At 34.0% G+C, this 12148-nt stretch overlaps 2 protein-coding genes across 2 annotated transcripts; one reads left to right on the forward strand and one right to left on the reverse strand.

Moving 5' to 3' along the window:
- Window positions 1-1440: 1440 nt before the first annotated feature.
- LOC115957477 (vesicle-associated protein 4-1-like) lies at window positions 1441-5037 on the forward strand. The gene is made up of 7 exons (XM_031075722.1): window positions 1441-1996; window positions 2185-2255; window positions 2679-2760; window positions 2932-3050; window positions 4165-4242; window positions 4340-4465; window positions 4569-5037. The coding sequence occupies exons 1-7, from the start codon at window positions 1717-1719 to the stop codon at window positions 4626-4628; spliced, it is 816 nt and encodes a 271-aa protein (XP_030931582.1). The 5' UTR covers window positions 1441-1716; the 3' UTR covers window positions 4629-5037.
- A 2666-nt stretch (window positions 5038-7703) lies between these two features.
- On the reverse strand, window positions 7704-10629 carry LOC115958477. The gene is made up of 2 exons (XM_031076887.1): window positions 9911-10629; window positions 7704-8479 (listed from the first exon to the last, which is right to left on the reverse strand). Exons 1-2 carry the CDS (start codon window positions 10388-10390, stop codon window positions 8120-8122), a joined length of 840 nt encoding a protein of 279 aa, XP_030932747.1. The 5' UTR covers window positions 10391-10629; the 3' UTR covers window positions 7704-8119.
- Window positions 10630-12148: the final 1519 nt, after the last annotated feature.

Raw genomic sequence — 12148 nt, forward strand, 5'->3', positions numbered from 1 at the left:
CATTGAAGGGCATTATTCACCTAATTAATTCCTAACCCCCCCTTACCAAACCTTACCAACAAACCAAACCGACCATTGTAAATGCCGTACGAACATCTTACCTAATCCATAAACCCATCATTGAACACCGTGCCCTTCAACTCAAGAAAAGATTGCCGTTACATCATCAAACCAAATACATCTACTAAATTAAATGAAACAAAATATGCCGTTACAGCTTCTTTCACTCTATCACTGTTGCGCGTGACACCACTTTCCAACCAAAAGGCAAACTCCATTGAACATATCACATTCTGTCGCACACTGATTGGAAGTGCCTTATACGCCCCGTATATGAGATTCGCTATATTTCACAGAATCGTGTCTCATGCAGCCTCTTTAATCATGTTCGCAACTACTTGTACCTATGACATCTATTCGCCCTTAAAACCTGAGTTAATGACTTCCGAGTCCCAAAGTACAATCTGAAACCCCATATTAGGCTTAAATTAATGTAATAATAACACTGGCTTTTGAGTTAGTTGCAAAAATAATAATAATAATAAAATGAAGTCCTTAGATTTTAACTTTTTTTTTTTTCTTTTAAAAATCCTTAGATTTTAACTTTTTTTTTTTTTTAATTTTCTTTTAAAAATAGTTTCAAATTTCACCATTGATAATTGCTTTTTATTATCATATTTGGAAATCAAATGATATTTTGGTATAAATGAGAATGGTATAAGTAGAAAGTACACTACCTTAGGTACTGTTCTTTATGTTTCTCTTTTAAGATTTAACCATGTGATTACTTAACTAAAAAATACACTTTCATTCTATGTGCAAAAATCCACATGGCAGAATCTTAAAAAAGGAATTTAAAGAATAGCACTTAAGTACTGTACTTAAGTCTTGCCCTAAGTAGAAATTAAACTTAAAATGTTTTATCAATTGAGTTAACTGAAATTACTCAATTATTATTTATAACTCTTAAACTTTATATATCAAATTGACCCATAAAGTAATATTTTATTATTTTTTTTAGTGGAAAAATTATGTAACTATCATGTGATCAATAAAACAAGTCAATTGGTGAATTTTCTTAATAAGGTGACGTGATGATCACATTATTTTTCTATTCATAAAGGGTAACTAAAATATATTTTAGGAGTCAATTTGATTAATATAAATACCTAGAGAGTTATAAAAAATGAATTGAAGTGTTGGTTTGGCATAACCTATTTCTTTATCTTATAGCTTTTATGTACAAAATTTTAAAACAACTCGTATTCCTCACTTATTTTTTTATTTAAGCATAAGTATATTTAGTACACTTTTGGAAAAAATAGAATAAAATGAAAAAGAAAAGGTTAATTCCAGTAGGGAAGGGCGGATGTCAAATCAAAATAAATTCCAGAAGAATGCCACCTCTTAAATCCGCCTTTATATTTAGCCCACAGCTAGTTTCCAATTTCCAATTCCCCATCTTCATTTTTCAACCTCGAGTCCACACCACACCACACTCACCGAAACAAAGATATTCACTCATTCCCACTTGTCCTAGACTTCACACAAAAAATATATGTATTTTCGCCCCCAAACAGAAGCGAAACTTCCAGGAATTTAATAAGACTTCATGAGATAAGAACTAACAAAAAGTTATAAAAAGAAAAAAAAAGAAAAAAGAAAACCAGCGCCGCCAATAGTGATTCGCCACGATTAAGGTTCTGGCGACACACCATGGCTATAGCGGATCACAGCCACCACCACCACCACAAATCACAGTCTGACACGAAGCTGTTCAGGCTCTGTCCGTTTTGGCAGTCGGGCAATACGTCGTCGTCTTCATCTTCCACACAGAATCTTACTCATAGTAACATCGGGAGTCTGAGCGGCCGACACGTGGAGGGGCCGTCCAATCCGAAGCCGCCACCCAAAACGGTGTCGTCCGTTGCTCGATCGCTACTCCCACCTCGCCGAAGGCTTCGCCTTGACCCTTCCAGCAACCTCTACTTCCCAAGTACGTCGTCGTTTTACTCCACCTTCTTGACTTTTTTTTTGTTTTGTCAATTTTGACTTTTTTTCAAAAACAAAAAAATAAAAAAGTTACTTGCAAAATTGGGTTTTGAATTTTTTTAGTTTTCAAAATTGTGAATCTCGATGAATTTCTCGTTGTCTGATTGTGTTTGGTATTGTATTTTTGTGAAGATGAGCCTGGTAAACAGGTTAAGAGCGCGATCAGATTGAAGAACACCAGTAGGTCCCATGTGGCGTTTAAGGTAAGGTATTGGTTTCTTTTTATTTTGGCTTATCTATTTTTTAATGTTGTTTCGTGTGATTCACTACATTGGTATTGATAGTTTGTAGTATTTTAGATTTTATGTACTTTAAATACTGATTGGCCGAATTTTGGAGAGGTATTATAATCATATAATGTGTCAGCCGACCTGATTCGTCTTTTGTGAATCCTTAGCGGATTTCAAAATCTTGGGACTAAGGCTTGGTTGTTGTTGTTATTGTTTTACAGTCATATACTATATTTTGATGTGGTGCGGCATCCCAAGATGTCGGTGGTGTTATGAATCGAGCATTTTAGACCTGTAGTTTTAGTTCTATGAGGTTTGAAATAATTTTCAATACTTGGCACTTAAAATAACTTTAAGTGAGCCATCTAATTAATGGTTTTGTTTGTCTTGCTTTAGTTTCAAACTACGGCACCGAAGAGCTGTTATATGCGTCCTCCTGGTGGTATCCTTGCTCCTGGAGAGAGCATTATTGCAACAGGTATTATTCTTGAGCTCTGGAGTTTGGAATTTCACTTTTGTATTGGTAGGGAAACTGGGGTTGGGTAGGGATTATAATTATATTCTATATATGTTTCTGTTTTTATGTTTGTATTGCACTTGCCCATATATTATCTAACTTCCACTCTTTCTTGTGAATTTGATTGGGCAGTGTTCAAATTTGTGGAGCATGTTGAGAACAATGAAAAGCAATTGGACTTGAAGAGCAAGATTAAGTTCAAGATCATGAGTCTGAAGGTCAAAGGAGGAATAGATTATGTACCTGAGCTGGTATGTTAAATGGCTTCTGGTTGCAATAATGCTGATGTGTCTACTATTTTGTGGGAAAAACATACTTTTTGGTATTGACAGATGAGAAAGAAAATAAAATAAGGAACTAAAATGTAAAATTATGTGTTATTGTTGAAAAACAGAGTAATCTTTATGGTTTCAGTAAAACTTACGTTGGAGTATCGTAATAGGTTTGCTAAATTATTAGCTTATCTAAATTTCTCTTTCAAAATTAAGAGAGATTACTAATTTTGGGAGAGATTACTATTCTAAACAAACAACTTATTTGATATAGGCAACTGGATTTAGCCATAAATTTCTCTTACAAGAATTGGGGAGATAATATGCTTATTTATGTTGCTTAAGTGAGATATTTATATTTAAATATTCATTGTTGCAAAATCTTTGCATATTAGCACATATCATTAATAAAAAGATCATCGATCACAGAATTGGATTGTGGAGTCCTGGAATTATTTCTCCAAATACTTATGGATAGGAAATATGTAGTGCTAGAGAGTTTTCAGACATTGCCAAAGGAACCAAGTCAAAAGTGATACTTATTTATTTTTTTTTTTATAATGTTAATTGTGCTCATGATATAAAAAAGAAATCCATATATAAGAAATATAGCTATTAAAAAAAATAGTATTAAAGATTATTTCTGCTGTGCCATATGTTAGAGATGCAACTGCTAACAAGTTTCCTATAATTTGTCTATGTTTTAATGCCCCGTTTTGGATTCTCCTTTGTGCACAATGTTTACTGCTTTTCTGTCTTTGGAATTCTACCTCATGGCATGTTTAAATTCTTCAGATTTAGATATAAATGTAGTAGTGGTACTAGTTTTCTTTCATTACTGTAGGCAATGCAAAGCTAAATATTGTTGTTGGACCGTTTTTTCAAACAGTTTCTTGAACAAAGGATCAAATAACAGTTTGGTCAATTTACATAGTGGGATTTAGCCTCTACTAGCAATTTAAAAGTGTGCAACTGAGCTAAACATGATTGCAGTAGTTTTACTTTTTTTATTTTTTTTATTTTTTTATGCTTTCAGGAGATTTTCTGGTGCTAACCTAAGATCTGTCATTTGATTTGACCATTTTTTGCGCAGTTTGAGGAACAAAAGGATGAAGTAACTGTTGAACGAATATTGCGGGTTGTATTTTTAGACGTGGAGCGTCATAGTCCTGTAAGTCAAAGGTTGTTTTGTTAACTACTGTATGTGGTGAACAAGTGTTACATAATGACATTGTTTGTGTGTGTATGTATTTTCAATCTCATCCTAGGCATTGGAAAAACTGAAGCGTCAATTAGCTGAAGCTGAGGCTGCTCTTGAATCACAAACACGCAAGAAACCTCCTGTAGACACCGGACCTCGGGTTGTTGGGGAAGGGCTTGTAATAGATGAATGGGTACAAATTCGTATCTATTGTCATGTCTATTGTTGCATAAATGTTCATTTGAATTCTCATCTTATTTAACTTGTTTTATCTCTTTTACACTTGTATCTTTCAGAAAGAGCGAAGGGAGAAATACCTGGCTCGACAGCAGGTTGAAGCGGTAGACTCAGCATAATGTGTGATTTGCTCCAGCTGCAAGTGCTTTTGTCGGGACAAAAATGTGGTTATGTTGTATGTTTCACCACAACTCATCTAGTAACTGTTGTGGGAAGATGGACGGACCTCAGTCGGAAAGTCCATGTGGAGGAATATGAGGATCAAGATACCAGATTTTGGACTGAGCCATTGTTCTTGTAGATAATGGATTTTGCTTGTATGAAAATAAATGCATGTAAATTTTTGTGTCTAGAGTGCCTGATTTATGTCAGGCTTTTAGTCTTTGTTTGTTTTAAGTAGTATTTTACTCCATTCGTAAGTATAAGTTCATCGGTTTCCTTGGAAGTACTTTAATTTCTTACATGGATCTCTGCCCTTGTGCTTAGGTCATTATTTATTGCCCTTAGTGCAACTACATTTAGTGCCAACTAATATGACAACGAAGATCAGATTCCATTCCCTCCATTAAGTGGAAAATTATATCATGTAGGGCATGCGTGTAGCCTCCCTCTCAGAGTAGGTGAGCCTCACTCAACTGATAAGACAACAAAGATCAATAACTATTTCCTCCATTAAGGGGATAATTATACCTTGTAGGAGATAGTGTACTTTTTCCTATTAAGGGTGTAGCTGCGCAAAAACCGGCCACACTTGTTACCTGAGTGTAAGGACAGCTTTTGTTTCTCCTCAATTCAAGTTGCGTTTGACATTGGTTTAAAATGTCAGTTTATTTTATTATTTAGTTTATTTTTGTTATTGTTTATGGGTCTTATTGTATTTTTTGGTACTATTCATGAGTCTTATTGTATTATTTTAACTAATTTTTACCTTTATCTACAGTACTTTCAGTAAAAAGTTTTTAGTTTCAACAAAATAAGCATATTTCAAATGTAATCTAAGTGTAAGGAAGCTACTCTTGTTTCATAATTCTTGCCATGACTTTGGAACGGTTGATAATGATTGATGGAAAAAAATAGTAAGTTTATGTGAAAAATAATTGTCCATCATTCACAGTTGATCACATGATAAAGTAGTTAAGTTGTACATGATAAAGTAGTTAAGTTGTGACAAAAGTTTTGGCAAGTTATGTGGCTATAGAAGAAATGATTTATCTAATTGGTAGTGAGTTCTTATTTTAAAACACTTATTTTTTTGGTTATTGATTTTTTTTGGGGGGGGGGGGGGGGGGGGGGGGGAAGAAGAAAAGATAGAATTAAATTAAATAGCAGTCTAATATATATTGGTATAGTTTTAAAAATCGGAACGGTAAAAAGAATCAGAAAAGAGGTAGCTCTCTATTTTTACCGGTTCTTGATCAATTTTTTCTGTTTTTGAGTATTTTTTGCCAATTTTGACTAGACTGGTTTTGGATTTGGTTCCCGATTGAACCTAACCCAGAACCGGTCTTGGAGTAGATAATTATTGGACTTCCCATAGAAACACAATACAAAGATAATGGGCAAATCCAATTTAAATAAGAAGCATCATTTATAGATATTTCTCAAATAGCTAAATCATTGTAGGTTTTAGATAATTCAATTGATAAAGTCTTTTGTCGTTGAATAAGATATATGTAATTCAATTCTTCTTACACTAAAAACCAATTAACATTTTGGCTTGATGATAAAGAGTAATCATCATGAACAAACACTATAGGTTTTAAATACTATTGATTTTTTTAGAAGGTACATTTGTTAGCTTCTAAAAAGAAGTTCAGAACCAAAGAATTAGTGAAGAGAGGGGGATAGATTTAGGTAGTAAGAATGGTAAATACTTCTGTAGAATCAATCTCAAGAATGAGATTATGGTACCCTAAATACCATGCAAATAGAAGAGATAGAGCATCTATAATTACCCAAAATTCAATTGCCTTTGAAACTTCCATCCATATTAAACTTAAATTTCCCCTCGAGGAGGAGAGCAAGAAATCCATTTGATGATTTTAGGGGTTTTCTAAAGGATATATTATTATTATTATTATTATTTAATAATTACAATGGGAAAAATGGGGATTTAAATCATAAATATCTCTATTAGAAATACTAAAAGTGTCAACCAGTAGAGTTACAAAACTTTTTTTTGCCATGATAATAGAATTATTAGAGTTTAGTAGGTTGAAAAATGATAAATTGAATGAGTTCATAATTAATTAGAGGGATCTCTTGGTGGAAAATAAATTGGTTACCGGATAGGTATAAAAGCCGAATGGTATATATGAAAATCAAAGGCCAGGGAGGGCTTAACTGCTGAAAATCATGACAAGCAATATTCGAGGGACTTGGATTGAGACCATTGGGTCCAGTGTAATTGGACACTGGACCTAATTCTTATCTATATTTGAGTGGCACCAAGAAAATATATTAGATAGAGAAAAGAAAAGATAGGAATTGGGGAGTTGGGATTGATGCCAAACTAATTGGGACCAATAACATTCCCTCAGGAGATGAAAAGTGGTTTTCTAGAGGACATTTGGGACAATTGTGGGGAAGGGAAGAGGAGAGAGAAAAGATAATAGTTCTAGTTGGAATCACGGTTGTGAACGCACTTCAATGGAAAAAAAAAAAGGATTTCTGCCTTGAATGATGGATTTGGTGGAAGACGTTGAGGCCTTTTGTTTGGAGAAAGTTAGCATGAGGAAAATATTTGGATTTTAAAAACTGGACTAACATGGAGATGGAATAATCCTTGAGGGTAATAATCCAATTGAGTTGCTACTTGCTGGGGATCTAATTAAGTGTAGTGTGCCCTTTGAGACTCTAGAGGCTTTTTGGGCTGATTATGACAGGGCTAATAGCATTTGCTGAGAAACCTGATGAGGGGCAAGGGATGAACTATGAGAATTGGTTTACCTCTCTCTACAAAAACAAAAACTGCTACATCAATTAGCTCCTGGAAAATGTTCATTCAGCTTTCGTATAAAATAAACTTGCACCTATATATCTCACTTCTGTTGAATCTATTAGTGATTGTGAACTCAGCCCGGACAGCATATAATTAACTATAATGGCATAGTTTTAAATGACTGATTAACTTCGAATAGAACCAAGATTAAACTACCGTCTTGATTCTTACAAAAATGACATATACAGAAACATGGATGACAACATACTTGCCTCATTTCTTGATGTCTAAGGCCATTTCAATTAGGCCTTCCCAATGCATATAAAGGCCAAGAATGAATATAGAAAGAGTTCACATTTGATCTAAAAGCAATAAAAAGCCAATCAATACAAAATTAACATAGAAATCAAAGTTGCTCACTCACATCTCTCACCCACATAATGCAATACGTGGAAATTCAATTCTAAACCTAAAAAGAAGGATTTTTATATATTAATGGAGCTGTCTCTCTCCATCTCCTATTTATAAAAACCCAGCCAGTAACAAGAAGAAAAACGCAAACTCATAAAAAAGAAAAGAAATCAATACCCTAACATAGACATCCTGTACATAATAGACTAAATCGTGCCCGCCGCAACTTGATTTATAGTAAACAACAGATGAGCTATCTCAAATGTCATCTGGCAACTGAAAGTTCTGTGAACCAAAAATTAGATGAGAGCTATCTTGAACAAAGATGGTAACGCCACATTTGCTGCCATGGAATCCTTGCCATAGGGGGAAATTAACAGATCCTGTTACTGTCTTCTTGGCAGAGATGTCTTTAACAGTGCAAAGCTTTTCGAGTTTTCTAACGACAAAGTCATTGGATAGAACTCTCCCTTTGTTCTCACCCTTTGGACAGTCAGTCACCAATCCGCTTTCATGCAATGCCACCATGACATTGGCACCACGATTGTCCACCTTTGTCCTTAGAGCTCCTGATAGGGAGACTTGCAAGGAGTCTGATCCAGATCTTTGGAATATTGCCTGTTCAAATAAAATTTTTCATAGTGATCAAAGTTTCCACTTGAAAAATATCTGCATAGTGATAATAAATCAATTTTCTATCCTAAGCTTCATTTTGTGAATACAATATTCAACTCCTGGTAGGAAAGATTAGCATGAAAAGCTAGACATTTTACCATATGCTCGCAGTGATTTTAAATCTTCATGTTGATAATGATATGACATAGTTGCCAATAGATTTACTATATTTGACATTGAATTATGTAATCGTGTTCAAGTAGATTGAGTAGATGAAAATTTGTACTAAATTTTGCTCTTATTTTCAATTATAGATTAACAGGTGGCTTTCCCCAACTCTCATTAGGTAAGAAAGTCACTTTCCAACTTTGGTGTTGTGTAACCACCATGATGGTCGAGTGTCCACATTTCTTTCAAGATCTACAACAAAAATGAAATACTACTTTTAGTCGAAAATTGACGGTGTACAGGTACAGGTATATAGATGCTAGTGACCCACAAACCCCACCGGCCTACCTAAAATTGCACACCACACAAACGCGTATGCCACAGCTGTAAAATTCACTTGTTCGGCAAGTCTTCAATCTACTTTTGTTTTTTTCTTTTTTAACAGTATCCTAGAATTTGAACCTAACTAAACTCTCTATTATAATTTTTCTTTATTACAAGGCTAACATATATTTATTTTTGGTGCAGAAGGGATTTGATTCCAAATTCCAAATTTCTTGTTCCTTAGCAATAAACTTTACTTAATGCTAATTGGAATTGACCTTAGCATCTAATATGTTGTCTTTGTCATAGAACCCAATTTGATAAAACTTCTGATTTACATTTTTTTAATCTATATTTTAAGTACTATAATATTATTTATGACTCACCAATCATTCATGTTCTACTCGTCAACTAACTATTTTAGAAATCAATAATGACGAATAAGAAGTAAGAGCATATATGAGTATATAGGCACAAATCCAAAACAAATAAAAATAAAATAAAGGTTAAGACTTCTATTCAATATTTTGTGTATTCGACGGTCAAATATGTGACCATTTTTAGATGCGTGTTGTGTTGCACAAGGACACTTTTTTTTTTTTGAGAAACAAATATACTTACTTATCACATTAAAAAAAAAAAAAAAAAAAAACCAATTGTACAAGCAGAAATGATTGTGATGAATAATGCAAGTTCTTGTTTTGGATTTAGCCATTTTTAGACCACCTATAGGGTATAACAACTCATTCGCATGCAGTAAAATTAAAAAAAAAAAAAAATCACATAATAAATAATACATGCAATTATTCATATTATTCTTTTTTATGTAACAAAAAAAAAATCTTGCAATTGCTAAAATTCTTGCCACATATATTTACACAACATAATAGTAATCTAATCTGAATCAACAAAATAGAAAGAGAGGAATGAATATATACTAACCTGGAATGTAGGAGCAGGGAATCTTGGTGCCTCTTTAATCGCAGCTAACAAAGCATTCTCATCATTGCCAACACATTGAGCCCTACCCTGCACCACAACCTGAGGTGTAAACATGGTGTCGAGCTTGAGACTCTCAACATAAGCCTTTTGCCTCACAGTCGATTGGCTCGACCCATATGGGTCTTTCCAACCCATGTAGTCCCAATAATCCACGTGAAAGCCCAACAACACAACGGGCGGTAAGTCCAGCCCATCAAAGTCCCCTCTCCCTAACCTCGACACCAAAACCTCAGCTTCAGGTGAAGTGGCACAGCCCTGAGACGAGAACAGCTCCACCAGCACCGCCCCACCCCGTCGTTGCTCCTCCGCCGACACGTCGACAGTCACGTTGTTACGTTCCGCCGAAGACGACGACGACGACGCCGGCTTCGTTTTACTGCTCCCGGTTTTGCCAAAACAGGCGAGGAAACGACGTGACATTTTGTGTACTACGTCGACGTCGTTTCGTCGCGCCTTATTTTGACAAATGGAAATGGAGAAAGTTAGAGAGAGTGTGTGTAAAGCAGAGAGGTTTGTGTATTGTGATAATGGGACTATGATCAGAAAAAGATGGGATCAGAGGTTGGGAGAGAAAGGTGGCAAAGAATAAGCTATTGCAATGGTAGGTTTAAAGTTTAAGGCTTTGAATATTTCTATTTGTTAGGTTTCTGTTTGTTTTTTTATTTTTGTTTACTGTTTTTGGTCATTTGGTTTTTAGTGTGTTGAGGACAGGTGTTGTGGTTTGGTTGGAAAGTTGGCGTGTTGCGTTGCCGACACGGATGTGTCGGTACCACGTTGTTTGTCAGTGGTGGGTTGGATGACAGTAAGAGGGAAAATCAAGTGCCACCACCACATTTTACCTGGAAGAAGCGGTGGACTCATCAGGATGTCATGACAAGGACTTCGAAGTTATAAAATAATAATAAAAATTTGAAGAAATGTTTAGGGACAACGTTGGCATCATAATTTTAACGTGATCTATATTCTAATGAATGGAACAAAAAATATAAAAATAAATTGGAAAGTTCTTATGAAACTGATTGTCCCTTATTTCAAGAGATCAATTCAATAACAATAATGCTATATCACAATAAAACTCATAAATTGTTCATTGTGTGTTAATTATTTTTACTCCATTGCTTATAATTTGCCTTGTAAGCAATTCAGCCAAAAAAAAAAAAAAATTACCATGTGAGCAAATTGTAATAAAAGTTATGAATTTTATTGTGGTTCTAACATTATGATTCAATAAAATAATGCTACAGTTATAAACTATTTTATAACATTCTTACAAACTGTTGTTGTGGTTAACTTCTTATTGATTCTTATTTGAACATACCAATAACATCACTTTTTTATTTACAGTAATTATTTATCACATCAGTAGTTTGTAAAAAATTAGTATCTTTAGTATTATTTTTCAATAAATTATAAAAAAAATTGAGGTAACAAAGAGCCGTTTGGTAATGTTATTCTAGTAATATTATTTGTATTTTTTAAAAATATATATAAATAAAAAATATATAAAAATATATAATATTATTTAAAAACTGAAAATATATATTTAAACTCCTATACCAAACTTCCCCGAAATGGCAGAGAGAACGGAATTTTGAATCTGGATTTAACAGAGGGATAGTTAGATACAACCGTCTGGCCACGTTTTTTGTTTAAGATCGTTTTGATGGTATGGTGAATGCTGACGTGAAAGCAAATCATTTGGCCAAGTTCATGTTGTTTCAAGATACCAACGGGGTTAATATCAGGTGAATTGAGCCTAATGATATTTTGCTATGCCTTAAGCGTATGGAAATGCGGAGCCTAGATCGAAGGGAGAAGCGGAATATTTATGTAGTAATATTTTTAATCAATTAAAAAAAAAATTGAAAAAAGTTACCTAAACAAAAGAAAAGAAAAGAAAAGAAAGTTCCGGACACTAATAAAATAAAGTTACCAAAGAGGTTGCCAGGTTGGTACGTACACGTTACAAACTTACAACATCTACCATAGTTTAGTGCATGGTTCTTAATAATTACAATTTACAACTATTTTAGGCCTGTATATGTCACATTGATAGTGATGATTGTAGAATTGTAAAAAACATCCATTACATGAACAATTCATGAACAATTAAGTTTTCTTACATATATAATTAGGAAAAAAGAGTTTTATACATAGTTTTGGTTAAGCCATGAACCA

Source organism: Quercus lobata, chromosome 8, assembly GCF_001633185.2.
Source record: "Quercus lobata isolate SW786 chromosome 8, ValleyOak3.0 Primary Assembly, whole genome shotgun sequence".
In the NCBI taxonomy this organism is placed as follows: domain Eukaryota; kingdom Viridiplantae; phylum Streptophyta; class Magnoliopsida; order Fagales; family Fagaceae; genus Quercus; species Quercus lobata.

Coding starts and splice junctions, on each gene's coding strand:
- LOC115958477 (XM_031076887.1), bottom strand. CDS start 10,390: ATGTCACGTCGTTTCCTCGCCTGTTTTGGCAAAACCGGGAGCAGTAAA. Junction 8,480..9,910: donor TCCCTGCTCCTACATTCCAG/GTTAGTATATAT, acceptor TTATTTGAACAG/GCAATATTCCAAAGATCTGG.
- LOC115957477 (XM_031075722.1), top strand. CDS start 1,717: ATGGCTATAGCGGATCACAGCCACCACCACCACCACAAATCACAGTCT. Junction 2,256..2,678: donor GGTCCCATGTGGCGTTTAAG/GTAAGGTATTGG, acceptor GTCTTGCTTTAG/TTTCAAACTACGGCACCGAA. Junction 4,466..4,568: donor GGCTTGTAATAGATGAATGG/GTACAAATTCGT, acceptor TGTATCTTTCAG/AAAGAGCGAAGGGAGAAATA.